The sequence below is a fragment of the Elaeis guineensis genome, chromosome 6 (assembly GCF_000442705.2).
Source record: "Elaeis guineensis isolate ETL-2024a chromosome 6, EG11, whole genome shotgun sequence".
Classification (NCBI taxonomy): Eukaryota; Viridiplantae; Streptophyta; class Magnoliopsida; order Arecales; family Arecaceae; genus Elaeis; species Elaeis guineensis.
The window spans coordinates 22,290,874-22,317,382 of record NC_025998.2 but is presented as its reverse complement, the minus strand read 5'-3'; the positions used below and the strand labels follow the sequence as shown (position 1 = coordinate 22,317,382).

Sequence of the window (26,509 nt, the reverse complement as noted above, 5' to 3'; positions counted from 1 at the left end):
TAAAGGACCCTGCAATGGGGGCATATACGTTGGCAATTGATTTGTCCTGAGGTTTACGTCGCCAGAGAGACCAGCGATAAACCGCCAAAGAGACCAGCGGTTCCGAAGGACTTTGCTGCCAGATGATTCGCAGCTCACCGCAAGAAGATACACGGTGTTATGACCTGCACAGGAAAATATGGTCATAGCTCATGGTTGACGAAAAGAATTGAAGAACGAAAGAAATTGAAATCTGGAAAGAAACTTGAATTTTCGAAAAAGAAATGAATTTGACATGAATTATGTTGTATAATTGAAATTGATTTCGAATTGATGAACTCTATATGCTTATTTTCTATAAATGATTATTTACTTAAATATCTGATAAAATCTGTTGAAAAGTGATCATTGCTTATTGGGCTGTCTAGCTCATTACCTCCTATTTTACTGTTTTTACAGATGTTGAGAAATTAAGATGATACGAGATATGAATGGAAGAGTGATCAGAAACCGAATCTTATACTTTTATTTTAGGTTGAAAGGCTTATTGAATTTGATGTAAAGCCTATGAATCGTTGTTGAATTTATTGAGATATTAAAGAAGAAATTTAGATCGTTATATTTTAGATTTAAATTATTATCTAATTATTCCGCTGTTGTTTTAGGATAGCATGATAAGATGCCTTGCATGCTTATGGGAAGAGTTTTCTATGAGTATGCGGTAGTTGCCATGACCCTCGATTCACAATCTCGGATCGGGAGCGGACAATGTTCTCTAACAATCTTGTGAGGGATGAACTTGGCAAACCTAATTTTTGGCATTTCGATTATCCAATTCCTTGAAGATGTGTCATCATACTTATCAGTCCAAATATTTATCAAGTTGCCAATTAGATAGAATAATTTATGACAATAAAACATTAAAAAGAATAAGGTTACTAATTTTTATTAGAAAAAGCTTGTAAGCAATGGGACAGAAATAAGGGATTTGGATACAACGTTGGCCAAGTCCCAGGAGAAAGCAACACAAAATAAAAATTCATTTTACTATAATAAAATCTCAAAACTTTTTACTTCCAAGATTTGAAAGAATAATACCTGGCTGTTGAAACTCATTCGGCAACTAGAAATCAATGCTTCTTTTGAAAGTTACGGTCATATTGAGTTTTTGCAGCTGCTTGCCATGATAATGTGAAGCTATCCGCCATGTTTTGCAGAAGTAGAAGAATTTCTTAGTAAATAAAGCTTTTTGTTATTATTAGCATAATGTGAGAAAGATAATTTGGGTTTATTTCGTGATTTACTGGCGGTGTTTTCTTAACATCCCACCTTTTTTAGCTTCTAGCATCTTCATTTTGATGTCAAAACAGAAGTACAAATCATGCCAGATTTCTTTCATGGTATTAGGATCAAGAACAGACCGAGCTTAAAGAAAAGAAAGAGGAATGTATTCCGTGTTATCCTAACATGCAACTAGGATCAGCATCACACACACGCACACACACATATATATATATATATATTCTATCTGACTCAACATAAAAATGAATTGAGCTGATCTCTTGAGAGGATTACATTAGAAATAACTTTGAGTGCAATAATTGGTTTTCCTATGTAAATGGAACCTAAACTGTACATTATTTTGTTTGTTTTGGTGAATTCTACCTTCTTTTTCTTCCACACATTCTCAGTGTCCAATCTTGAATCAGTGGATTGAACTGATCTCTCAACAGGATCACATTAGCAGTGACTTAAGGGTAAAGCAACTGGACTTCCTATGTAAATGGGACCAAATTGTTTCATTATTTAGCTTGGTTAACCTTTTTTTTTCCTACCCACCCATACCCTACCCGCCACCACCCCCCCCCCCACCCCCACCCACACAACCATCCTCCCCCTCCCCTATGATATGTTAGATATTAGTCCAAAATTTAGGTCGTGTTAATGAGCCACCAACTAGCTCTCGGAATGTGTTCATGTCAGCTAGGAGTTAGAGATTACACAAGCACTGGTTGTCAGTGTTTTCAAATATACTAACTGCAGAAAAGTGGAGGTATTAACCTAAATTATTTATGGTATATTTGCTAGGAATGGAAGATGAATGACCCATCTTATGCCGGTAGATTTTGTACTCCTAATAAAAATACTATAGTATTATATTATATTTCCAAGTAAACAAGTAGGCAAACTATGGGTTTTAAAATGACTCTGATTACATGAGAACAATTTCTGCATGTTTATAACCAAACAAGTTCGTTGGATGAGTGAGGAAAAGAGAGAGAAAGAACAATTGGGAGTCTTAATAATGTCACAGTTTGATCCCATACACATAGGTAAACTGGTTGCTAGAGTTGAGTAACTATGACTGTTACCATTGTATAGATATGCAAGATGTCTTTCTATTTATATATTCACATTGATGCGGCTTAAGCAGAAGTCTGCTGCATGTTCAGCACTACCAAATGAATTAAAAGGTAATATCTGAAACTCCTCTCTCTAAGTACATTCTCTGAGTTCTCATGGGACATGGCAGTGTTGGGGTTAGTTATTGGTGCAACCCAAGGCCTTTCTAATTCCTCAGAATATATGTACCTAAAAAGTAAATGAATTTCTCTACAGCTAAAAGACTCATGATACCTATAATCTCCTTTTCAAATGGAAGACAACTAATGCAGAATTCATCATGGACCTTACTATGTATTCTCAGCAGGAGGTATGCATCCCTATACCCTACTTCAGCCTGAATCCAAGTATGGCTTCTGCCACTCTTCCCTGTTTATATGCCCAACATACCCAGCCACTGTAATTTAGGCCATTAAACAATTACAATGTAATCAAATCTCTTAAAAAAAGAATAAACTTTCATATTTTAAGAACTCGGCACTATACCAATCTGACTTCAATGGTTTATAACCAGGGGGCATTGTTACGTTACAAACTCTATGTAGAGCATTGATTTTGTGAAATTAGGATAGAAAGGGCTTAAACATAGAGAAGATCATACGCATCGTATATATCAAAAATTATGCAGAAATTTTATACCACAGGTTGGTGCCTTAGTGGAATTCTTCCCACCAACCATTCTTGGGAATTAAAGTGGTCTAAACGACCACATTAAGTTTTCTTTGGAATTATCTACATGCATATATCCTACAAGCATCTTATCCATGGACTTTCTACATTCATTTTCCCTTAACTTTCTACATTTATCATCCCTTGACTTTCTATATTCATTCTTGGTTTACTAGATGCATTTTGGTTCATGCATGCATATGAATGGCACAATTTTCTATTCAATGAATGACTTAGATCCATCTTGAAGGTCACAAATATATTTAAATTATATTCCAAAATGAAATATAAGTTAGGGAGATTAAGATTACCTATTTAATTGGTTCTGTTACAGCCAAGGGCTTATGGTTCGGCACGTGAGATATTGTCCGTTTTGACCTATAGCTCATAACTCGAAAGCTGTATGGGCCATTTTGGGTCTCATAGTTTTGCCCCTTAAAAGGGGCCTCATGTGGAAGAATGGTGTCTTCCTATATAAGCTAGATTCCCTCTTGAATCTAAATAATGTAGGACTAATGATGCCCATTCTTCTACACCACAACATTGCATCCCTTCCTATATAAGCTAGATTCTCTCTTGACTCCAATCAATATGAGACTAATATGGGACTAATGATGCTCTTTTTTCTACACCACAACATAGTCCCCCAGTCAAGAAAAAATTTGTATACTCCATGCACTCCTTGTAGCGCCCTCCCAGTCAAGGAGAAATTTGTGTACTCCATGCCCTCTTTGTAGCACCAATATTGCTCGAAACGTGAGATATTATCCACTTTGATCTACAGCTCATAGTTTGAGAGCTGTATGGGCACCTAACGTGAGAAAGATGGTCTCTTCCTATATAAGCTAGATTTTCTCTTGACTCTAACCAATGTGGGACTAATGATGCCCTTTCTTCTATACCATAATAGGTTCATTGATGGAAAAAACTATAGAAGGCTTACGTATAGGGTTCTTAATGGGTTCCTTTCTCCACTCATACATTATTCAATCAAGATTAGCCCATACCCATCACTAAGGACATCATGAGAGAGGAGAGAGAGAGGGAAGATCAAGGAAGCCAAGACATTCTTGCTTTGGATATTCAAAGAACTTAAAAGGATGGTGCCAAGTTTAACAAAACTCTATGGATCAAGGCATGTTTTATATATATATTTTCAGATCTTGAATTTTTGTTCCTAAACACCATAAAAGTAATAACCATAAGCTAAAAAACTCACATAATCACATTCACAACCACCAGCTGAAATAGATAAGAAGGGCAACATGCGATGGCACACCGTCAAGAATATACTTGCAATTGCATCAAAATCATAGGAGCAAACGAGTTATTAAATTCAGTCACGATAGGATTAATTGATGAATGATAATGTAGAACTCACATATAGTAAATAGATATCCTACTAACAAAACTTCAATCCACTTATTGGCATGGATCTTCTAGGTCCTTGCTCTAGGGAAACAGAGGATGTTGGATTCTCCAACACCAATACAAGGTGATACTCCCACCCATCATTAGTCTCAAAAAATAAATAGAAACAAGATATCTAAAGGAACAGCAAAAGGGTTGATCCCACTCGCTTGTTAAACCTACTTCCAGCAATCTGCTGCTGCTGCTGCTGCTGCTGTTGATGTTGGCTTCAACGGAAGCTACCAAACTGCAGGTGGTGCCGCATTCCCGTGCACAAGTGACTCCCAGCATCCCCTCACACCATTAGAAGCAGTCTTTGAGACATCCGGATTCTAGAGCAGGAGCGAGCACCAGGATGGCGATGAGGAGCCATCCAACAAGCATCATTCTTACCTCGGTCATCTCTCTTCGAGGTATTTGAGTAGCGATGGTTGATAGGAACAGCAGGGGAAGATCATTGGACTCAACATCTTATTTGGCTCGCAGTCACCATGAAATCGCGCTCAGGTATAGATGGTGAGTGGACAGGTAGAATCGGTTCAAAGTGGTGCAGTGAGTCCCATCGAACCCTAATGTTCTCTCCTTACCATAGATGTTGGATGGGAATTACAATTTTAGTCGATCCATCGAATATCCGATTCAATCTGATCCAAATAGAATTCAAAATAAATATATATTTTAAAAAAATATCTAAAGCAGATTTGGATCTGGTGCAGATAATAAATAGTATACTCATCTCGAATCCGATCCGATATATCTTTAATTTATATTTTTTTTAAATTATAATTATTTTATAATAGCTATTTGTATGTGACTCGATCCGGCTATTTTTATTTATCCGACTCAATCTGATTCGAGATGGATATGAAATAGATATGGATGTAAAAATTTTAAGTTATAGGATGGACATGAATATTGGCCAATCCAACTTATATCAGTTCCATTACTTACCAGTGGAAGCGCTAACGGAGCCTAAGGCTGGTGGGGCATTTTATCTTAAAAAATTAAAGACTTCGTCTAATCAGTTGTTTAACCTAATAGAAATTTATATTTTTGATAAAAAAGAAAAGTTAGACAATTAAATTCACATTTGCCTGTTGGTGTATCTTGTAAAAATAAACGAGATATATATGCTTACAATCCGCATTTGGTATCTTGAAATTCCAATCATGGTCGGGTGCTGCATCTGCATGCTAGACTTACCATGTCGAGTTCATCTGAAGATCCTCATGACTGAAATTGAAGCTATTTCAAGTAGGAGACGCCCCACTGGCATCAGTTGTTGGCTTCGCTGAAGTTGCTTGGTCTTTTTGTTTGTTGGCTCTGCTGAAAAAACTTGACAGCCTCTATTCATTGGCTTTGTTTTTTCCCTTGTTTGCAACACATCTTGCCATCTCTCCTCCTTCTCTATACTCCTTTACTTTTAATAGAAGCCGAGTGATTTCTACCTTCCTACCATCCAAATAATAATAATAATAATAAATTTCAAGCATATATATGTTTTTTAAAATGATATGGTGTAGGTAGAGTAGCCAGGATGCAAGCTACTTACCTTGTTCCTTGATCTATGAATACGTTCATTGGTAAGTAGTAGGACAAATTTGATGAAATTCTTTGAAGTAATAATCACCCATCATAAAAAAAAATAAAAGCTATAACAGTCATGAACTAATAAAGTCCTGTACTAAAGCATTGTACAATATCTTTTATTGTCATTTTTTATACTAAAAATATATTTTAATTTAATTACTAAATATATATTAAATTTTATAATATTTTAAAAATATAATTACTAAATAATAAATTATTTTTTATTAAAAATTTATTTCTAAAACTCCATACTTATTTAACACTATACTGGACATATCAATAAACTTACCATCCGTTTATCCTAATAGACAAAAGATGGTGCTTGAAAATTTAACGCTTTGGATGCATGGAGTTCATGTAGAGAGCATTTTCCTTTTTTTTTTTTTGAAAATAAATTATATATATTATTTTTAAATAAAAATCTATCGGCAAATATATAGATGAAATGCATTATTTTTTTTTCTATTTTCAAAAATTAAAAATATTCTCTATTTTTAATTTAAAATATATTTGATATAAGTAATTATTTTTAATAATATAAACTTGATGGTGGTGGCAATATATTTTAATAATGATGGTGGAGGCAACGATGATATAGTGGTGTTGGTAAGTAGATAACTGTGCATACAGTGAAAGTGCATGGCACCGATAATTATAACATCGACAGGAGAGCGATGATGAAGCTGGCTATACAACAAAGACATGATAAGTGGTAGTGGCAAAATATTGACATGATGATGATAGTAGTTGCATCGATAATGATAGTAAAAATATGAATTTTAATTATTAAAATAAAAAATATAAATTTTTAATTTTTTTATTTAGTAAAAAAATTAAAATTAAATAAGAAATAAAAAATCAAATATATTTTTATCTTTTTATTTTTATTTAATAAAAATTAAAACTAAGAAACACAAGTGATGCCAAACGGATTCTTAGTTAGGGTATTTCTCTCTTTTCTTTTCCTCCTGTTAAACAAGGGAAGAACTGTTAAAAAGTAAAAAAAAGGTTGGGATAAGTTATAAAATAAATAAGGGATATAGATAGGATGTCTTTTAGAAGGAGGTTCAAGAGTAAAACCACGGTCACAGAGCTCAGGCAGTCCGCACCGTATCGGTAAAGGTGCGCCTAAACCTGACCAAATAGAACAATGATGGAACTTGGCAATTCAATATTTCGATGTCGACTCAATCTACCAAGCATCTGGCCACCTTTTTTTATCCTTTCATGGGAGACAAACTAATATAGCTGGGAGCCTTTCTATGGAAATCTAAACTTTCCAAATATCTTCAACAGAAGGATGTTTAGAGGAATGTGCCATGGAGCCCTGTGCAGCTGTTACCTTCTTGAATCAATAGGACCAAGTACTTATATGATGTCAGTATTTGTGGGTCCTTCTTACATAAGCTTGTATTGGAAAGCATGAAGACAGTGTTTGCATTCCGTCAAAAAAAAAAAAGAAAAAAGAAAAAAGAGGACAGTGTTTGCCGTTGTGAGCTCTATAATCTATATATTCTCATATAATACTCTCATTGTGCATCGATCAAAGAAGGCCAAAGGCTTTGGGCAGTGAAGGCAGTGCTTTCTGTTGTTTGGTGTTGTGTATGTGAAATAACGACAACTTCGACCTTCGTTCAGTGGTTTCTTTCTGTTGGTGTGCTTTGGGCCTAGATTTCTCTTTCCATCCCCTGGTGTCGGTGATATTGAGGTTTTATAAGGGATTAAAAGTTCTGCAGGGCATTTAATATAACATCTAGAGGCTAAAGAGCTAAGCGAATTGATGGTATTTTCATTTTTGATAGACTAATATGTAAAAAAATCTCAATATTAGCTTGAACTAGTCTGGCAAGTGGCTCGCTGGAACTAGCTCAACTTTAATAAAGAGGTTATTATATATAGAGCATAGATTCCTGCGGTGCATGATTTGCATCGTAAAGTGCTATACAACATTCGATGGCCATCATGTCATCCAATTATAAAGATGAATGGCTATCAAACTAGATATCTTTATACGCCATCCATGATGTATCATATTTGATAACTGGTTGTTTGTTAACAATAGTCATCGAGCGTTGTATAGCATGTAAAAAAATCCTGGATATTATATATAAGTTCCAAACTATTATCCGACTTCCTTGAGATTTCCTACACCCTTTTCCATTGTTTCTATCTTTATAATAGAAATGGAGATGAGCTGACAGATCTGGCCTCTCGGAGGGTGAGATTGCGATCAAATGGGTTACAATAAGGTTCTTTTTTGTTCTTGATCTATGGTTGAGATCATGACCTACACGGTGAAAATGGGTTGATTGGATGTAATAAACAAGCATGAACCTAGAACACTTTATATTCTTGGGATTTCAAGTCTACAATTAAATTTGCAATTGCACCTTAATTAACAAGCTTGTAAACGGTCCATTTCCTGGCCGGTCCAGAAAAGAGAGGCTACTATTTGGACAACAAAGTTTGAAGTGCCACTAGGGAAAATAAGATGGAGTTCAAAGGGTGTCCTGTCTAAAGACAGACATAACTTTGTCCAAATTTTCAAAATGAGGGCTATAACCATGTACGGTGATTGCTACCAAAAACCCACCATTATAAATGTTTCAGAATCAGCCAACCACCGGACCCCTCCATTACCAATAAAAAACCTTCCTGATAAATTAGATACTGCAAGTACCTCTCCATGCCTCTACATCAAACTTCCGCAAACATAATCCCAAGTCCATTTCCTTGTTACCACTGCCACCATTAGTACTACCACAAGAATAAAACCACTTCAATATCTTCTCTAATCTCTCTTAAATATAGGATCTCTTGGTAGCCAAATGGACAAGCCTGAACTCCAATTCCAGCTTAGTGGATGTGCGCTCTCATTTAAAAGGGGAACGATCACCAAAGCTGCCATCATCCTTGCCGCATTCGTCGAGGTCCTTCCAAATTTCTCCATCGGTTTTGTTCCACAGGGGCTTTGGAGTTCCAAAATTATTGCAACTCAACTCCAAACAGTTTCAACTTCTCCATAGATAATTTGAAGCCATCTTGATGTATGTGCACGCGCAAACCTCTATAATGCCTAAGTGGCTCACGAAACAACAATCAGATAGTTGAACTCAAACACCAAATGTAGATTTCAAATTTTGGTGACACAACTGCATGAAGCACATGCCATGATAAATTACAAATCACCTTCATAATAGAACCACTGCATTTGATGATTTAAGAAAGTTTTAAGAGGGAGACACAGACAATAGCATCATATAATAATAATAATAATAAATCCATAAATTATTTTAAATGGAGTTACTAGTACTGATAATCAAGTTATCTTTTGGCGTACACAGAAAACATACAAATCCAATCAACAAACAACATCCTTGACATCATTTTGCAGCATAAAAACACCACCAGATTGGTATATTAATCATCTATAAGACCCGTGTTTAATTCATCATCGCCTGACCCTTGCATGCAAGCGAATCTGCACGTGTTCGAGCACTCATCCGGTGACTTTGAGCAGCTGTTCACGCAGTCCTCGAAGCAGCCGAAGCCGCTCACCGAGACGGCAGCGAGCGCAAGGATGGCAATGAGGAGGAACCCAACGACAACCACACTTTCTCTCGCCATCTTCACGATTCCTATTTCTCCCTTCCTTCCTCACTAGGCTGCGAGTTTTTGTAGATCTTGGTGGTTACGCAAATGGAGTCGTTTTCCCATCTGGGCTGATTAATTGCTGTCATTAAATCTCGGAATGAGTGGTTAGGAACAATTAACTATAATTGTGCGAGTTGACTTGGTCATATATTGGCATCTCGTTGCCGCTATAGGATTAGAAACCGGCTCCTCTGCGGTGCACATGATGCACCATGTTGGATGGCCAGCTAATAATGCACATGTTATATATATATATACGGCCTATACTTTTGCGCATATTATTTGTTGACCATCCGTCGTGTGATGAATGGTCAACATAATGTACATACTTACGGTGCACTGCGGAGAATTCGTGCTTATTGATGTGTGAAGGCTTGAAAATGTGAGAGTTCTTTTGCCACTTTAATAGTAAAAGGTCTCCTCCAATAGTAGATGGAGGCCTCCTAACCAGATTGAAAATTACAATAGTTAATAAGGACGTTCCCATGTCAGAATATTTTATTTATTTCAAAAAGCCCAATAGCAAAGGTGGTAGAAGGTGGTGAAAGGGAGAGAGACTTGCCCTTTCTAATTTTTTTATGTTCATGTTTGTTCTACTTTCGAAAAAAAATATCCGAATTCTATTTGTACATATTTGGTAAATGATCTCAGTACCATTTTTTTGGTTATTTAGATCCAACAATTGGGATGCACCATCTAAGATATAAAATTTTTGGTTTCTAAGAAGAATAGCAATAGATCGGATAGTCCATTATATTCAAATCCATCTCATATTTGCTTCAGAATGAGTGATAGAGTTAAACAAGACCGATTGGATGGATCGGATCAAGTAAAATTGAAAATTTTAATTTTTTTAATATCTCAAGAAGAAATTTATAAAGAATTATATATATTAAGATTGGGTTTGAAACAAATTTATCATTATTCGTGTCTGCTCCCGATCTGCTAAGAGTTGGATATTCAATAGAGTGGAATAAATTATCACCTCTAAAATTTTAGGTAAAGGGGTATGATCGCTAGAGAAATCTTAGTTTATAAAATTGTTTAGAAAATCACTAAGATCAAAACAGTTCAAAAAAAAAAAAAAAGATAAAAAGATCTAAGCTCCTTCAAATGGAGCACAATCATAGGCTTGTACTTTGTGTTGGACTGTACAACTAGGAGGGGTATTGATAGGTTAGGTTGGGTTAGGTTGGATTAGTTTAGCCATCTATATCAGTTGATGCATGCTTATCTGAAGTAAGACTTGTGATACCAGGTGAATGACATTTGACTCGTATCTATTAGAGATTCAACCCTCTTTATTAGGATTGAAACCAAATTGGATATGCATTCGACATTAATATATCTATATTTATATTTATTTTATTTGATGAGTACAAATAGAGGTGAGCATGGTCCAGTTTGAACCAATTTTATGCTCAAATCTAAGTCAAATCGGTCTTAAACGATTTAGCATTTCTAGAAATCAAATCGAATCAATAGAAGATTGAAATCAAACCAAGTCAACATAATTAAAATGGTCAGATTTGGTTTGATTTACTAGTATATATTATTATTATTATTATTATTATTATATAATTTATGAAGATTTATTTTCTTTTCACATGAGAGAAACATCAAAAAAATTTATCAAATAAAATAATTTAAATTGACATAAGATATTGTCACTTAACAAAATGAAATTCTTAAACAAACACCATCATTAAGGATTAAGATAAAGATCTCCAATACATTATAAAAAAATAAACAATCTAATAAGTAAGTCACTTAGGGTTTTAGGCTAATCAATACAAAACTAAATCGATAAACAACACCATAAATTCAGAATTATTTTCTAATACATTAATACTCCAACATAAATAACACCCTAATCAAAATGAAGTCGTTTTATTAAAACCGGTCCGGTTCGATTTGAGAAAGATTTTATTTACTGACAAATATGAACCAATCCAAACCTGTTTTTTATATGTCAAAAATCAATCAAATCAAACCGAATAAAATTTTAAACCAAACTAAATTTGTGATTTGATTCAATTTCATCGATTTGATTGGTTCAGATTTGGTTTTTGCTCGCTCCTAAGTACAAATACGGATATAGACATTAATCGAATGCAAAAAATTTATTTTCATATTGATTTTAAATGGATACTTATATGAATGGGATACTGGAAGTATAGATATAAGGATATAAGTTAGATAATTAAACTTTATAACAATAAAATTACAAAATGCAAGATAAATCTAGTTAATAGCATGATAATATGGCATTCATTTCTCTTAAAAGTTCATATTTGCTAAGTTACTATATAAAATTAAATAGTATTACAAATAAAATTGGATATTCGGATACAGATCAGATGGTTATCTCTTCATATCCACATCCATTTTTTAATAGATATAGATATAGATATAGATGTTAGTTTAATATTCAGATTTATATTCATATTTGGATAGATTAGAATATAAAAATAAATTTTGTTAAATATTAGCTGAACTACTTTCACCTTTATTCTTCGTCCAAGCATAGCCCATAAAGTCCACCACCACCGAACCGACATACACATCTAGTTTGACAATTAGAACCAAACAATTGGCCTTCATAGGACATGTTGAATTAGCCTTCTTCATTGGTTGATTCAATTAATTAGGAAATCCACTCAGAGTTTGGGAACAAAAATCAACCAATGGGTCCAAATAATAGCTTCCAATCCAAATCAAATCGCGCAAATTTAGGCTGGATTTAGGTTCAACACGATTGGCATGTTGTTTGGCACGCTCCATTTCAATCTACCCTGTTCCAACGTAGTTTAGGTAGCATTCGTTCATGCCAAGAATCTAGCCAAAACAAAATAGTTGCATGACCAGCCTATTTGGCCCCTACGGTGGTTGAAATGTGAAAGGATACAAGAGGCTAAACTCCAGGATCCCTTAGGAAAACAATGGGGTGAATGGCTTTAAATGATTGTTAGGCTGATATGACAACGTTAAAAAGTCTTTCTCATCATTGTTTATTAAATAGTAACACCAAAACAAATGAGAGTTCATGACTTCATGGGTCCTTTTGCTGATAAACATTCTACCCATGCTTCCAAGGAAGCATTTTTGGGAATCCTCATAGCCTGTGGGAGCAACAACCCACAATTCACACAATAGGGCCTAAGAAACTGCTGGGTCATCCTATCTGTACTACTTATTTTACTAGTACAACTTGGTGTGTGGCATATTATAATTAGATCGGTAGCTTAGGCACTTGTTTTGATGAAATAAATACTGCATGGTATGACCATAATGGCATCCAACGGGCAGTAACTTTATATTATTGCTCTTGGATCAGAGATGCTCCTCTTAATTTGCTTCAACTGAAAATTCATCTTTTTATAAATGAAAATATTTAAGCATCCCATATCAACTTTTTTTTTTTTTTTAAGTGATTTTATGAGTTACCATTGCATTCACTCTTCTGGATAATGGTCGTCTTTGTTCTTTACATTTCATCTCAAAAATTCAAACCGCAGCAGAGCATCCTATGAGATATCATAATAAGATGCTATCCAAATGTCAGGACAGAACCGTCCAACCAGCAGTATATCTGTTCTATAAGAAAGTCAGGATAACTTCATCTCATAAAATTTAAAATTTTATTTTAGATAAATTTTATGCTAAATCCGATCACAACTAACAATAAAGTGGACATGAAGTCATGGAAACATAAATAAATTGCAGGGCTCTAAAAAAAAATACACTTGTCCTCTCCATTACGATCTAGTTGGGTGGTCCCATATAAAACTCCACATGAAGTCAGCTACCTGGCTTCCATCCAGTGGCACATGCTATGATCCATTAACCTAGCTAGTTCAAACCTAACTATTGGCACGTGGTTGGATCAATCATATACTACACATGGTAACGTAGAACTTAGGTTTTCGGTGCCGAATTATGCTGCTCATTTCGCACATATATATGTATTCTTAACTTTTCTCTCGTCTCAAGGAAACCATCCAAGCTGGGTTAAGGGATTCAGCTGGCTCCTACGTGTACGGTAAAGACCGAAAAGAACAAAAAAAAAAAAAAAAAGGTTCATGAGTTATGCGCGTTTCACATAAGTGTGGGTTAGGTACAAATGAATGAGAAAGGTAGATAGTGGTTCCATCACTTTAGGCCACAGTGGACGGTGGACGCAAAATTCTAAACGAATGATAGAAAGGTGAACTTGGAACGCAATGATTCAATTGGCAATTGCTTGAGTCAAGGCCGAAATTTGAAGGTTGGGACGAGAACCTATAGTTATGACTCGTCTAATTCATGGTTGAATGGTCTACCAGCACTATTTCTTTTCACATAATCGTGTGATAATTATCCATTTGGATTCCTCATTCCAAATTGCGTTCAAACTTGGTTGGCTTGTATGATGCACACGGAGGTGGAAAAGAAGTCCAAGTGCACCAAACTAACCTGTTTTTCCACTTGGATAGGTTGGGTACGTTAACATTTAGGAAGCCAACGATGCCGACATGGCTGTGTGTTCATTCTATCTTGGAATGTCTGGTTTCACTTTTTAAACGCTGTGTTCTATCAAATTGAAAAACTATGGCCCGTTGATGGAGGACCATGTCAGCTTTTCCTTCTCTGTGATCTTTCCGGTACGCCAATAATACGTGGTAGGAGGGGTTTGAAAGCAATTAGAGAGAAGAATCAAGGAAAAAGGGAATGCACGCATGTAACTTTCATATTTTAGGTTGAAGTCAGGCATAGACAGATCACATGCTGGTATAGTGAAATGACAAGGAATTAGATGTTTGGTCTTTATATTCTATGATTGCTAACATGGGTTGATGATCGAACACTGTGCCATGAGAGAAGCGATCTAAACTACAATTGCACGTAAAGTCATGACATTCCTAATGACCATAAACATCTAAAAATTATTAAATGAAGTGCGATATTTATCTTAAGGCACGTTTGCTTGGTGGCTAGAATTAAAATCGGAATCAAAATTAGAATTGGAATGGAAATCAAAATGTTTATATCTCTTTACATATTCGATTTGTGATTAAAATTTGAATACTAGATGAGAATAATGATTGAGTTTAGAGAGATTGAGGTATTATTTCTATTTTTTTTTGAATTAGAATGATAATTATTGCTTCAAGACTCCAAAGGTATTGATGTGGCCGTAGGTGGAGGACAATTTGGACGTTGACGTATCGGACAAACCTGCAAAAAGATTCGTTCATACTGGAGATGGGGTCTCTGATGGGAGATCCTCCGATGATTAAGTCAGTCGGAGCTTTAGTACAGATAGAGAGAGAGTATGAGAGCTAGTGGTAACTTGGGTTGGCTTATCAAAACTTAGTCTTAGGATTTTTTTGCTTAGCTGAGGTGGTTAGTCGTGAATTTTTATTATACCCATGTGGTCATGTTTCGAGAGTTTTTAGAAATTTCAATAGATTGTCCATGTGTCCCAATGAGCCGATGGATTGGCGTCGGTTTGTCGTCGAGACACCATTCTAATAAGATCCATATTAGTACGGACTGCGGGATCTTGCATTTAGTGATCGGCAAAATTCCGACCTGAAGATTGGTGCCGATCGTGGACTTCATTCTCGTTGAAGATGATATGTCGATCCAGAGTCGAAAGAATTTCGATCCGAGATCAGTTAGAAGTTGATCTGAAGGTCAATGAGCATCCGAAAAGATGTGGTCATTTTATCTTGATTTTATTCGGTCGATCCGATTGTATCCATTCTCGTTGGCTCGAGATTTTTGAGGATGAATTTCGATATCCATGATGAATGGCACGGTCCCACAATAAGAATGAAACTTTCTCAAGTCATTTATTTTTATTTGGGATTCGACTCGTCTACCAACCATAGTGTTAATAAATTTTTTCATGATAAAGAGGGAAGGGGTTCAAATATTTTCCGTAAATCCAACCGCTCATCCCTGTGAAGATAACCGTGAGAAAGAATCTAGCGACGGCTGTCCCACATTTAGCATATATAGATGTGATCGCGACGTATGAATGACAAGCATGATTCGCGGTGTAGAAACCGGATGGAGGAGGACATCTGTTGCGTTCTGTGGCATCTATCCGTGGGTCCGAGAGAGAACTAGTTGAGATAATTATTGCGCTCGAGCAGTGAGAAAATAATGGGAAAAAAAATGTCCCACAGAAGACATCCTCATAGAGAGCAGTGAACCCACTGTTCAAATGGGTAAAAGTCTTGATGATGCAAAAGGTTCCAATCATGGTCCAGATGAACCAAACACCCATTGACATTGAGTGCACTGTAGAAAGGGAGGCTTGGGATGGTTGGTGGAACCTTTTTAAAAAGGCCTAAAAATCCCAAGTATGGTTTTATTTGGAAAAGGGCATCTAAAATGTGGTGAGGAAGGGGGGTCCATTGATATGGAAATGGTAAAAAAGTACTGCCATTATAAAACCTCGGCTTCTCCCCCATCATAGCACTTGTTTTGATCTCGTTCGCCCCTCTCCTCTCTCCAAAAAAGAATAGTAGTGAACATATATTTCTCATGTCATGTCATGCACGAGCGCAGCGCGCTAGTGTCCGTATCGTCTCGGCCAGCTCAGTAGGCCCTTTTCGGGAATCCCAAACTGCCCCGGATTTATTCTCTCTCCTCCGCCTTCTTCCCTTGGCCCCCGCGTTCTCTCCACCAGATTTCGCGGAGCGAAGCGCGCCTCCGAGACGACTCGGCTCACGGGTTCCCCGCGTGCCGCCTCCGTCGGAGAGTCTCTCTCTCTTCTGTCGGGAAGGGGTGGGTGGCCGGGGGAGGGAGAGAGAAGAGTTTGAGGGTTGGGGTTGGGGTTGGGGTGGGGGGGGGTCGGAGCCCTTAATGGGAAGCGGTTTGGAGTGACAAGGTCAGAGCCCTTTGTCCACAGGTCTATTAGGTGAGAGGCGTGTGCGAGGAGGCTTCGTTCGGTGGATCCTTGTGGCCTTTGTCCTCTCGCCGGGTCGTGGTAGATCTCGGTGGCGAAAAGTTGGCGCCTTTGGTACCTTCTGGGGGGTCTTTGGACGAGGTTTGGGTCCTCGGACGCGGCCCGTTGCGTGTTCTTGACGTGAGTTCCTCTCAGATCTCTCCTCCGCGGCTTTCCACGGGGGTTTTAGGAGACTTTTGTCGTCCCTGATCTCCTTTTAGGCGGTCCTTCGTTATTCGCGGACGCCCCGAAGCTTCTGAAGGCGATCCGGGGAACCGAGTTCGTTTCTTGTCTTCTTCACCGTTCGTCCATTAAAAGAGGGATCTTGGCGAGGTTTCTCGAGTTTCGAGAGAAAGAGAGATGGCCAATGCTCCGGGGAAAGATGCGGCCTTTCTGTTCACCGACGAGGAATTGAGCGAGATGAGTGGGTTGAAAAGAGGCGAGGACTTCGTCGAGGTGACGTGCGGGTGCACGAGCCACCGCTACGGCGACGCCGTGGGGCGGCTTAGGGTTTTCGCATCGGGCGATCTCGAGATCAGCTGCGAGTGCACGCCGGGGTGTCAGGAAGGTCAGTTAGATCTCTTATTCTCCTGGGTTTTCCTCCCTTGAGTGCTTGGATATATTGTTTACAATAAAAAATATCAGGCAAGTATCAGGTTGTTTGCTTTGGTGATGTTTGAGTTTTATGGGATGGAGGAATCTGGTGTTCACGCACACATGATGTTTGATATTGGAGTTGTGCTTCTTGCCTTTATGTTAGCTCGGCCACATACATATCAGTGGCTGTGAAAGGTTTGTTTGTTTTGTATAAAAATATCAGCAACATTCACATGTGATGCCGAGATATTTAGTTCTGTCATGAAGCCTTTGGTGTTAGTTCGGATGCTAGTTGTTCTTTTGGAGTGTGTAGCGACGTATGAATTCATTATATTTGCAATGTGGTCCCATCTTAATGATTGATTGCCTGGCTTGATGCCGTTGCTTTCAGGTTCAAGAGATTGCTTCTCATGTTGGCCATGTTTTTCTTTCCGAGAGATTTTGCTTCTCATGTTAGGTCTTAAGTCAGATTTGTTTATGATTACGTGCGGCCATTTTTGAGCGTGGTACTTTTGTTAGAACTGTTCTTGCACAAGACCATCTGCATGTTTTGTTTTGTCTATATGTAGTCTCTGTGTTTTTGAGGTGTTAGTTAGTTACTCTTATTTATGCCACAGTAGATTTTTGTTTTTTCTTTCTTTTGTCAAACTTACAACTAAAATTACAAACCTTACTGGATGATTGTAGATACTTTTTATCTTCATTCCACTGATTTGACTTGCTTTGTAAATTTGCATTGCCGAGATCTACTTATCTCTGTTCTTTCTCAACTTTCCTTGTGAGTGTAGAAAGTAACACCGATTTATGGAACCATCACAGTTCAAGGAAGCTCGATTTTCTTTGCTTCTTCAATGATTGCAACAGTGTGCTTTCGTCAACTGTGACTGTCTCCAGTAAATAATGCCTTGGGAGCTAAGGACATTTTATCCTATCCAACTATATTACATAATCTGCTTTTACAATTTCTGTTTTTGATGATACCATCTTGTAATATCTGTTCACACTCTACCCGTGCATAATTTTTTTATTTATCTTATCCGAGGAAAATGGAGCGCAAGTAAGGTAGCACATGGATTGATATATCACAGTAAATAAGTTGATGTCCTGCATATGGACAGATCAAGCCCTTCTTCCCTAATCTGCTTACAATTCTCATAGAAGCCTCTCCTATTTTGACTTTGCTCTGGAAAAACTCTGCATGCCAATATGTTCATTGATCCTTCATTTATTCTTGATATTTAAATCTTTTAAACTATAAAGTTAAAAGAAGAGAAACTAAAAAAAAAAAGCCTTTTTTCAGGCAACAGTAATTATTTTCAGCACATAACCAGTTATTTATTTGAGATTCGTTTGAGGTTTTACGGAGAAATGCTCAGTAAGAATGCGTGTATCTAATTCTAAACTAGGACGTCCAATTCTAATTAGAATTCTTCTGGGATGAAGGCTTATGGATGTCATTATGGCCTAGCAAGGATATTAGATTAAAATGAAAGACCTAGTTAAGAAAAATGTAAAAGCTATATGGTAAAGCTCTTAGAATACCTAAGCATTCTGAAGAATAAATAAAAAGAAATTGCTTTTAATGTACCTAATTGTTGTTCTGTTTCATCACATCAAGATACTTGAGTCAAAAAAGGAGCTTCAGAAACGCCCTTGTATGCATATTATAGCTACTAGTATAGTGGCTTTTTGGTGAATATGTGCATAGTTCACTCCCTTACCTGGATTAATCTGTGAGTGCATAAAGACATCATGTTATCCCAGGATGAGAACCTCCTATTCTGACATGCCATTTGTACATGCTCTTATAGATGAAGCTTTCCTGCTTACAACAGAAGTAGCATGCTGACTTGTATTTTTTCAATGCATGAAATATTTCTGATGCTTGTTAAACATATTGGCACTGGTTTCCCATCACGTTCTGGGGCATTCAATGTTGCACCTCAAATGTGTGTAGGCGGTAGGTGTGATGTTCATAAGTCTTTATGACTTAATCTTGTCATATTTGGCTGATCTGCTATGAATATAATCATCAGATAAGTTGACCCCAGCTGCTTTTGAGAAGCATTCCGGGCGGGAAACTGCAAGGAAATGGAAGAGCAATGTATGGGTCATAGCTAAAGGTGAAAAGGTTCCACTGTCAAAGACAATTCTACTTAAGTACTACAATCAAACATCAAAAACTGGTAATAGCTCTCATAAAGGTCCCAATGGACGACCGTGTCATCATGACGAGTTTATCCGCTGTACAAGGTGTAACAAGGAGCGCAGGTTTCGTCTTCGGACCAAAGAGGAATGCCGCATTTACCATGATGCTGTGGCTAATCTCAACTGGAAATGCTCTGACTCGAAATTTGACAAGTAAGTGTTCTGGGATTGTGTGAATGTTTAACCAATGCAAGATAGGCATAAAACGGGTTAGTTCATTCTTTTATATCAACTTTCTTGACATACAGAATTTTTATGTATGTTGTTGCTGCTATAATAAAATTTAGTTTACAAACATTTGTCAAATTGGTCATTGCCTACTTTGTACACAACTTTGCAATTATTTCTTGTGCTCTGCATGTATATAATGCAGTTACACTAGTGGTTCTTGAGAATTGAAATGGGTCTATGATGGATTTAAAGTTTAACAGTTATTACGTGCATGAAAATTTTTGAATATTGTTCTGATTTGGTGTTTTTTTTTGATTTATTTTCTTTAATTTTCAAATAAATAATTTTTAAACTGAACCATCTTTCGGCATTAAGTTATGTTTGGCATGTATTAGAGTATGATTATTTATGTTGTTTAGCCTATTCTGAGTTTACAGCTTTGCCATCTCTTGCTTTTCCTTGTTGCCTGGACTATTTTAAGTTCTGAACAGTTGAAAACCTATTGTTTAATTGATTCCTTTTGGTCCCTAAACCTTCTTACAGCCACTCAAAACTTGCTAAATTAGTTCTAAAGATTTATGCCGAACCGAATTTATGGATCCGTTTGTCAGACAGAACTTTCTTATATAAGAAAGCTTCACTTGTTCCTAGATGCCTTTGACTTCCCAAATCTAAGTCTCACTTGTTCCTTGATGCCTTTGACTTCGCAACTGTATTCTATGCTGGTGTTTGATCTCTATCATATGGTAGGTCATGATCAGTAAAATTTTCAATATTCAAACACAATTTTAATTATTTAGCTGACCAAGATAAGTAAAGAATTTTGAAGGTGCTGTAGCAAGATCAATCTTAAGGGAATAACCACATTACATTTATAGACTGATAATAGACCTCTTTCTTTCTTTCTCTCCCCCAACTCTCTTCCCACTTCTTTTTCCTAGGTAGTAGGAGAGGGGTAATTGAAAATATGACTCTTGACACACCTTTCTACCCTCAACATTCGACTCAAACAACAAGCCCTCATCTAAGGAGTGTCAAAAGCTCCATTAGAGCTTTTGCAGCTGGTGTCTATTCTTTTTCTGATTAATATTAACACCTTATAGCCTTTTATACTTTAACACATGCTTTTTTAATTGAAATAAAGAATGTTTTTCCTTGTCCATCCCACCTCTCTTTCTTTGTGATGCCTTCCTAGTCTAATCCCGCATGAACTTAATCATTAAATGGACAAATTTGAGGAACTGGTAAGAAAATATTGTAGGGATTATCATGGTGATTTGCTACATTGTTGTATGTGAGAGATTACTTGTCAACACTATAGGGTATATTTTTTTCCCTTTTTTTTTTTTTTTTTGCACTGGAGTCCTTGTCAGCTGGTATCAGTTTCCATCATCTGTGGATTGGAGCTCTGTTGGATAAGCTTCTTATTCATGGTCTACCAATTTGACCCGAATAGCCTGGTTTGGGTATACGGACTTGAACCATTGTGAAACTGGGTTGGTTTGGTCTCTCTGTTCGGGATCCAATGCAAAATGGCCTGAACTGCTCAAATCAAGCAAAACTGCCTGGTTTCACTTGGGTCAGGCCATCTCGTGACCAAAAAGGAGAGGAGAAGACCATAAGATGCCATTCTTCTCTATATTCTGCATAGGTTGTGAAAGGAAGTGATGCAATGTGAGGAGTGAAGAGTGACTCGAATGTTAGGATTAAATTTTGGGGATCAACATACAAAGTGATGGCAAAATGGATTGAAGAACCTTTTGTTCATTTTAGAAAGTTCTCTCCAAGAATTTGTATATTAATGTTATCAAAATTTGCTTGGTGAAGTCCAGTTGGTCATAGTACCTGTTGGTTGTACCTTATGCTACATCAAAAATGGTGGCCTTACAAGGAACAACTGTATATTCTACTGCAAGATTAGGTTAGTCAAAAAATTTAAAATCCTTGCCCTAATTAAGATGCATTGAGATGGAAATGGTCCTAATCATAATCAGTTTCCAAATTGTAGAGAATGACAAATGTTAGGACATGTAGATCTCATATAGATCCCCATTATAGAGGCTTTCTTCACTTCATCTAAAAGAGGGGCTACACAACACTTAGTATTTGGATGAAACCTTGCCCACCATTAATAACCTTTTTCATAACGTATTCCATGTTCTTAAGGAAAACAATCCACCACCATCTGATCTTTGTGGTGCTTATTTGAACTATCAACAAATAAAAACATTTTGATTAATAGTGCAGGCAAGCTCTCACACATTAGTATGTTAAAGAACAAAATGCATCTTAACCATAGCCTTTTGTGATTTAGGAATCTTAGAATCCTCCAGTGTTTTAATTCTGGATGGGAACAATGGTTGCATAAACAAAATGAAGGCTTAAGAAAATCCTGAGATTGATTTGTAAGACCAATGCCTCTCGAGTCAATGCTAATTGTAAATCAGGTAGCAACAATTAGAGAGAGATATAGAGAGGTGCAATCATAACCTTGGAGCAAGATAATAAGTGGATCTTTGGATGTTATGCCCACCTATGTATCAATGTAACCAATGTAAATATATGAAAATAATACTGAAATACCATTAAAATCATAATCTAACAATCCAGAAATCTTAAAATAACCTTAAAAGTAAAAAAAGTGAGAAAAAAGGGGACAAAGAATATTGATCCGGTATGAAGCAGGTATGTATTCATGCATCAAGTGTCGTTATGGTACAGCTCGGTGCCATTACCACATTGGTATCTGATTGATATGGTTCCTGTTACAGAGATTGCTGACCTTGTTCTTATTGTTTGTAAAAGTTCCTTCATGATGCCTTTAGAATTTCATTTGATTTCGACTTTCTTTTTAAAGTATACTTGCAATTAATTGCAATATGCTTATCAGAAAATTGATTACTATTTTACAGTACTAATAGAGGCAAGCCTTTTATAACAAATTGCAATGGTACTTTCAATTAATTGCAATATGCTTATTAGAAAATTGATTACTATTTTACAGTACTAATAGAGGCAAGCCTTTTATAACAAATTGCGATGGTGTTTCGAAAAATTTTATTCTTGGTAAAGGATAAAGCTTTTCCTTTGAGCCTGATTAATGTTATGAAGAATCTAGGTGGCTTTGGAGCCACATGATACTCTTTTAGCAATTACTCACTTTTCTATGAGTTTAACAAAAGTATGATCTAAGAAAATAATAATAATTATATTGGTGACATTTCTATGATGCATAATTTTCTTTTCAAAGCATCATGTGGTCTTGAAGTACTGTATGCTTTCCTTCTTTATGCAGTCAGGCAGGCTAAGGTAGTCTAGGCCTGCATGAATCTTGTGCATGTAAATAGTTGGGAAGGAAAATCATAATTTATTTTACAGCCCAAATTTCTTAAGAATATCAGTAATTATAACCAACAAGGCTTATCTGACTTGCATAAATGAATTTCTGCCAAAACTGGTCAATTTTGATTGAACCATCTAAAATTGGTGAGAACTGGACTGAGCTTTGTTTGGTCGGAACAGCCAAAACTCATAGTTTATTTCAATGGCCCTGTCTCCAGTTAGAGTAGTTGATTCTATGCTTGGACATGGATTTTTGTTGGATAATCAAAGAAATTGAGATATTTTTTTTGTTGGATCTCATATAGGTTGTGCATACTTTATTTTAGATTACTAAGGGAATACATACTTTTGCTTACATATTAAACACAAGAAGGCAAAATTCTAAAAATGGCTAACTAGTCTAAGCCTGAGTGTAAGTTGATTTTATACATGGTAAAGAAAGACTTCTTGAAGATCTCTACATTGCTTTAAAGGATGAGACTTTTGGGAGATCTCGAGGAAGATTTGGTTAGTCGCCATAAAGATTTTGTAATCAGGAACCAAAGAATGAAGGAAAAGCTCTTAACATTTGTAAATTGTTAACTGAAAAGAACTATGCCAAAATCATCGAAGGTGAAGAATAAGGCATGATCCAAGAGAGATGCCCATATATCATTGAAATTCATTTGGCTTTGATGACATGGAATGAAACCGCTTTGATTTTCAAGACATGCAAAATAGTTTCAGTAAAAGAAGATCTTCTTTTGTTTTATGAGAATGTTGGCAATCAGATCTGCAGCCCCGGAATAACTTGACATCCTATTGTAGGAGTACATCATGAAAGTACAAAAGTGGCAAGACAGGTGGCTGTTCATTAATGCCCTTGAGTTGGGACAAGTCCTTGAAGCAATTTGATCCACTAGCAGATGCATTTTGGTTTTCTTTGATCCTTTATGCATCACGTTGGGTCTCAAATAAATAGTTTTATGTCTAGAATTGTTGTCAGTGTGGAATCTGTTTTAGTTACAAGGAGTTCCTGCATCAAGTCGAGTTCAAGTAAATGCATTTATTCTATGATTATGTTTATTATTATTATTTTAATCACAAGGAGTTGATAAAATTAGTATCAGGTTTAATCATAAAAATAATTTTGAATGCAGCCTATTTCCTTTAGGGGTTTGTAACTGAAAATTCATGCGTCCATATTCACTTTATTTTATGTGCTTTAAGGATAGCATGACAAGTTGAATTCTTTGAAATGTTTGACTTGCTAGAAGAGTGTTCCACAACAGAGCTAGACTCTGTAAAAATCTTTTTAAATGGCACTGAGAAAATCTTACATGAGACACAGCAAGCTATATGGTTAATTAATTAATTAATTGGATTAGGGGCAAAAACGTTTGCCAATAGTGGAAACTGAAGAAAGGAAGGAGACATACATAGTGGAAAACTGAATTTGATGTTAGAAAAACTCAATTTACATTTTATCCAGGCTTTACTGTAGGCATCTCCAGATTCAACTGGCGTATTAAATTCTTCATTGCCTAACAAAGTACGATAACACGATGCACAGCAGCATGAACAGTACCAATTTAACTGTGCGGTGCTGCCAGTTTAGGTGCCAAAACATCAAGAACATCCAATTAAAACAAAGTATTTATGTTTTAATAGTACAATGATGCTATTGGAAACATTTGCATGAAAATTTAGCTGTACCGGGAGAAGAAAATATGATCTAGATGTATTGCTCGCACATGTATCTGTTTATGCAGTGTTTTCATCATCTCAAGGTTCAGACCAGGGACTTCTTCCCTCTGCCATATGTTCAATACAATCATTATTTCTGCATGTATTTTTTCCCCACTTCTTTTTCAGTGTGCATCATGCCATCTATGCTGCTTCCATGTATCAGGATTAGCTGTGATGATGAAGAGGAGCGAGCGAGTCGCAAGGTATTGAGGGGATGCTTGCGTTCACCATCATGCAGAGGGTGCACCACATGCGTCTGTTTTGGTTGTGAGATCTGTCGCTTCTCAGACTGCAGCTGCCAGACCTGCGTTGATTTCACTCAGAATGCGAAAAATTAAGCCTGTTCACTGGGTTATTTCTTCGTTGTAGCATCCTCTTTTCATTTTTAGGCCATTGATGCACCATTCTAGAGAGGTCATTTTTAAGCTTTGTTTTTGTTCCCAGGCAAACTAAGATGCTTCAGTCACTGATTCAATTTTCATTGTTTTCAATGATCTTTTCCAAGACGGTCAAAGATACATTGAAGATTGGCTCCATTATTTTCTTGGTGAGGCCCATTGGGTATTTATTTTGATTGGAAACTTGCCGATAAATGACAGTAATGGAAAATTTGGGAACAGGAAATTGTTTTTGACCACATTACATGAAAGGCTGTAAGCCTAAATCATTTGAAATGCAGCATTTTACAACTCAATTTTTCCTTTGATGTTTTTTCATTTTCATGTTAACTTTGAGCTCATTCCTATCAAAGTGAGTTCTCAGCTGAACACTAACTTCTCACAATAGAGTTCAACAACTTCCAAAGATTTGCATGGTTATGTTAATTAGGCAACCAAGTTCTTAAAGCTTCCCAGAAATAATTACCACAAGAACACACCCACTAACAGAGTGGCGGACCCTATGCTTCTCTCTCAATATCATGTTTCTTAGTATTTAAATGCACAACGTTTATCTCCACCAACCCGAAGGTTCTTCATGATTTTAAGCGTGGCCCCCGGAGCAATTGGAAGATCTCTAAAAGCAAATGCCAAATTCTCAGTGGTAGAACAGCAATTCTTCTCTTTTACTGTCTTTCATGCCATGAAGGGAAAAGCTGATATCAGGCACATAACCTTCTATTTTTATCACCTTGATTAGCTTGTGTAACTTATATTTCTTGTGACAGACTCTGTGATCCATCTTCAACTCTGAACATATGAACTCTTCTATGGATCTCAATCCAACTGACAGCAATTTCCTTCGCCACACCTCTCTATTCCATCAACTGGCTAGCCTTTTCAGCTTCCATCCATCTTCCTAATTTAGCATGGATATCAGCAATGAGTACATAAGTAGTAGTTCTGTATAAGGTTCCAGTCCTAGTAGCAACTGCTCTACCTTGCGTCTGGTTCCTTTGTTTTGGCGTTTACCACGAGCTCCAAGGACAATACTCCGTATCAGAGAAGTATCCGGTTTGAAAGATATATTATCTATTACTCCCTTAATTTCTCCTGCTCAGGCAATCATGTGCCCCATGCATCTATGGTGTTGGTATCTTGGTTTAATTCCTTCATTCTGTTCTTACCAACCTTCAAGTGATGCTATTATGAAAGATGTGATATTTCTTAAGACAGATGCAATCAAAATATATTAGCAACCTTCAAGTGGTGCTATTGTGACACAATTACAAACATCAATGTAATTGTACTGCTAGCTGCTGCAAACAATTTCATGCATTTGCGCATCTCAGAGTTCTTTTTTTTTTTGGTAAAAAAGGAGAGGAATGGAATAATGTCTGTTACAGCAGAAACTTCCACCCAGAGGAGGACAAAAGAGAGA

General features: G+C 36.6%; 1 protein-coding gene across 2 annotated transcripts; it reads left to right on the top strand.

The window, feature by feature from the left end:
* Nucleotides 1–16,166: 16,166 nt before the first annotated feature.
* LOC105032747 (protein ULTRAPETALA 1) lies at nucleotides 16,167–25,265 on the top strand. 2 transcript variants are annotated; one of them, XM_010907289.4, is made up of 3 exons: nucleotides 16,167–17,213; nucleotides 19,279–19,603; nucleotides 24,855–25,265. In XM_010907289.4, exons 1-3 carry the CDS (start codon nucleotides 17,006–17,008, stop codon nucleotides 25,027–25,029), a joined length of 708 nt encoding a protein of 235 aa, XP_010905591.1. In that variant the 5' UTR covers nucleotides 16,167–17,005; the 3' UTR covers nucleotides 25,030–25,265. The 2 variants fall into 2 exon arrangements, with proteins under 2 accessions (XP_010905591.1, XP_073115437.1); XM_073259336.1 differs by lacking the exon at nucleotides 16,167–17,213 and adding an exon at nucleotides 17,238–19,202.
* Nucleotides 25,266–26,509: the final 1,244 nt, after the last annotated feature.

Coding starts and splice junctions, on each gene's coding strand:
- LOC105032747 (XM_010907289.4), top strand. CDS start 17,006: ATGGCCAATGCTCCGGGGAAAGATGCGGCCTTTCTGTTCACCGACGAG. Junction 17,214..19,278: donor CACGCCGGGGTGTCAGGAAG/GTCAGTTAGATC, acceptor TATAATCATCAG/ATAAGTTGACCCCAGCTGCT. Junction 19,604..24,854: donor TCTGACTCGAAATTTGACAA/GTAAGTGTTCTG, acceptor TCCATGTATCAG/GATTAGCTGTGATGATGAAG.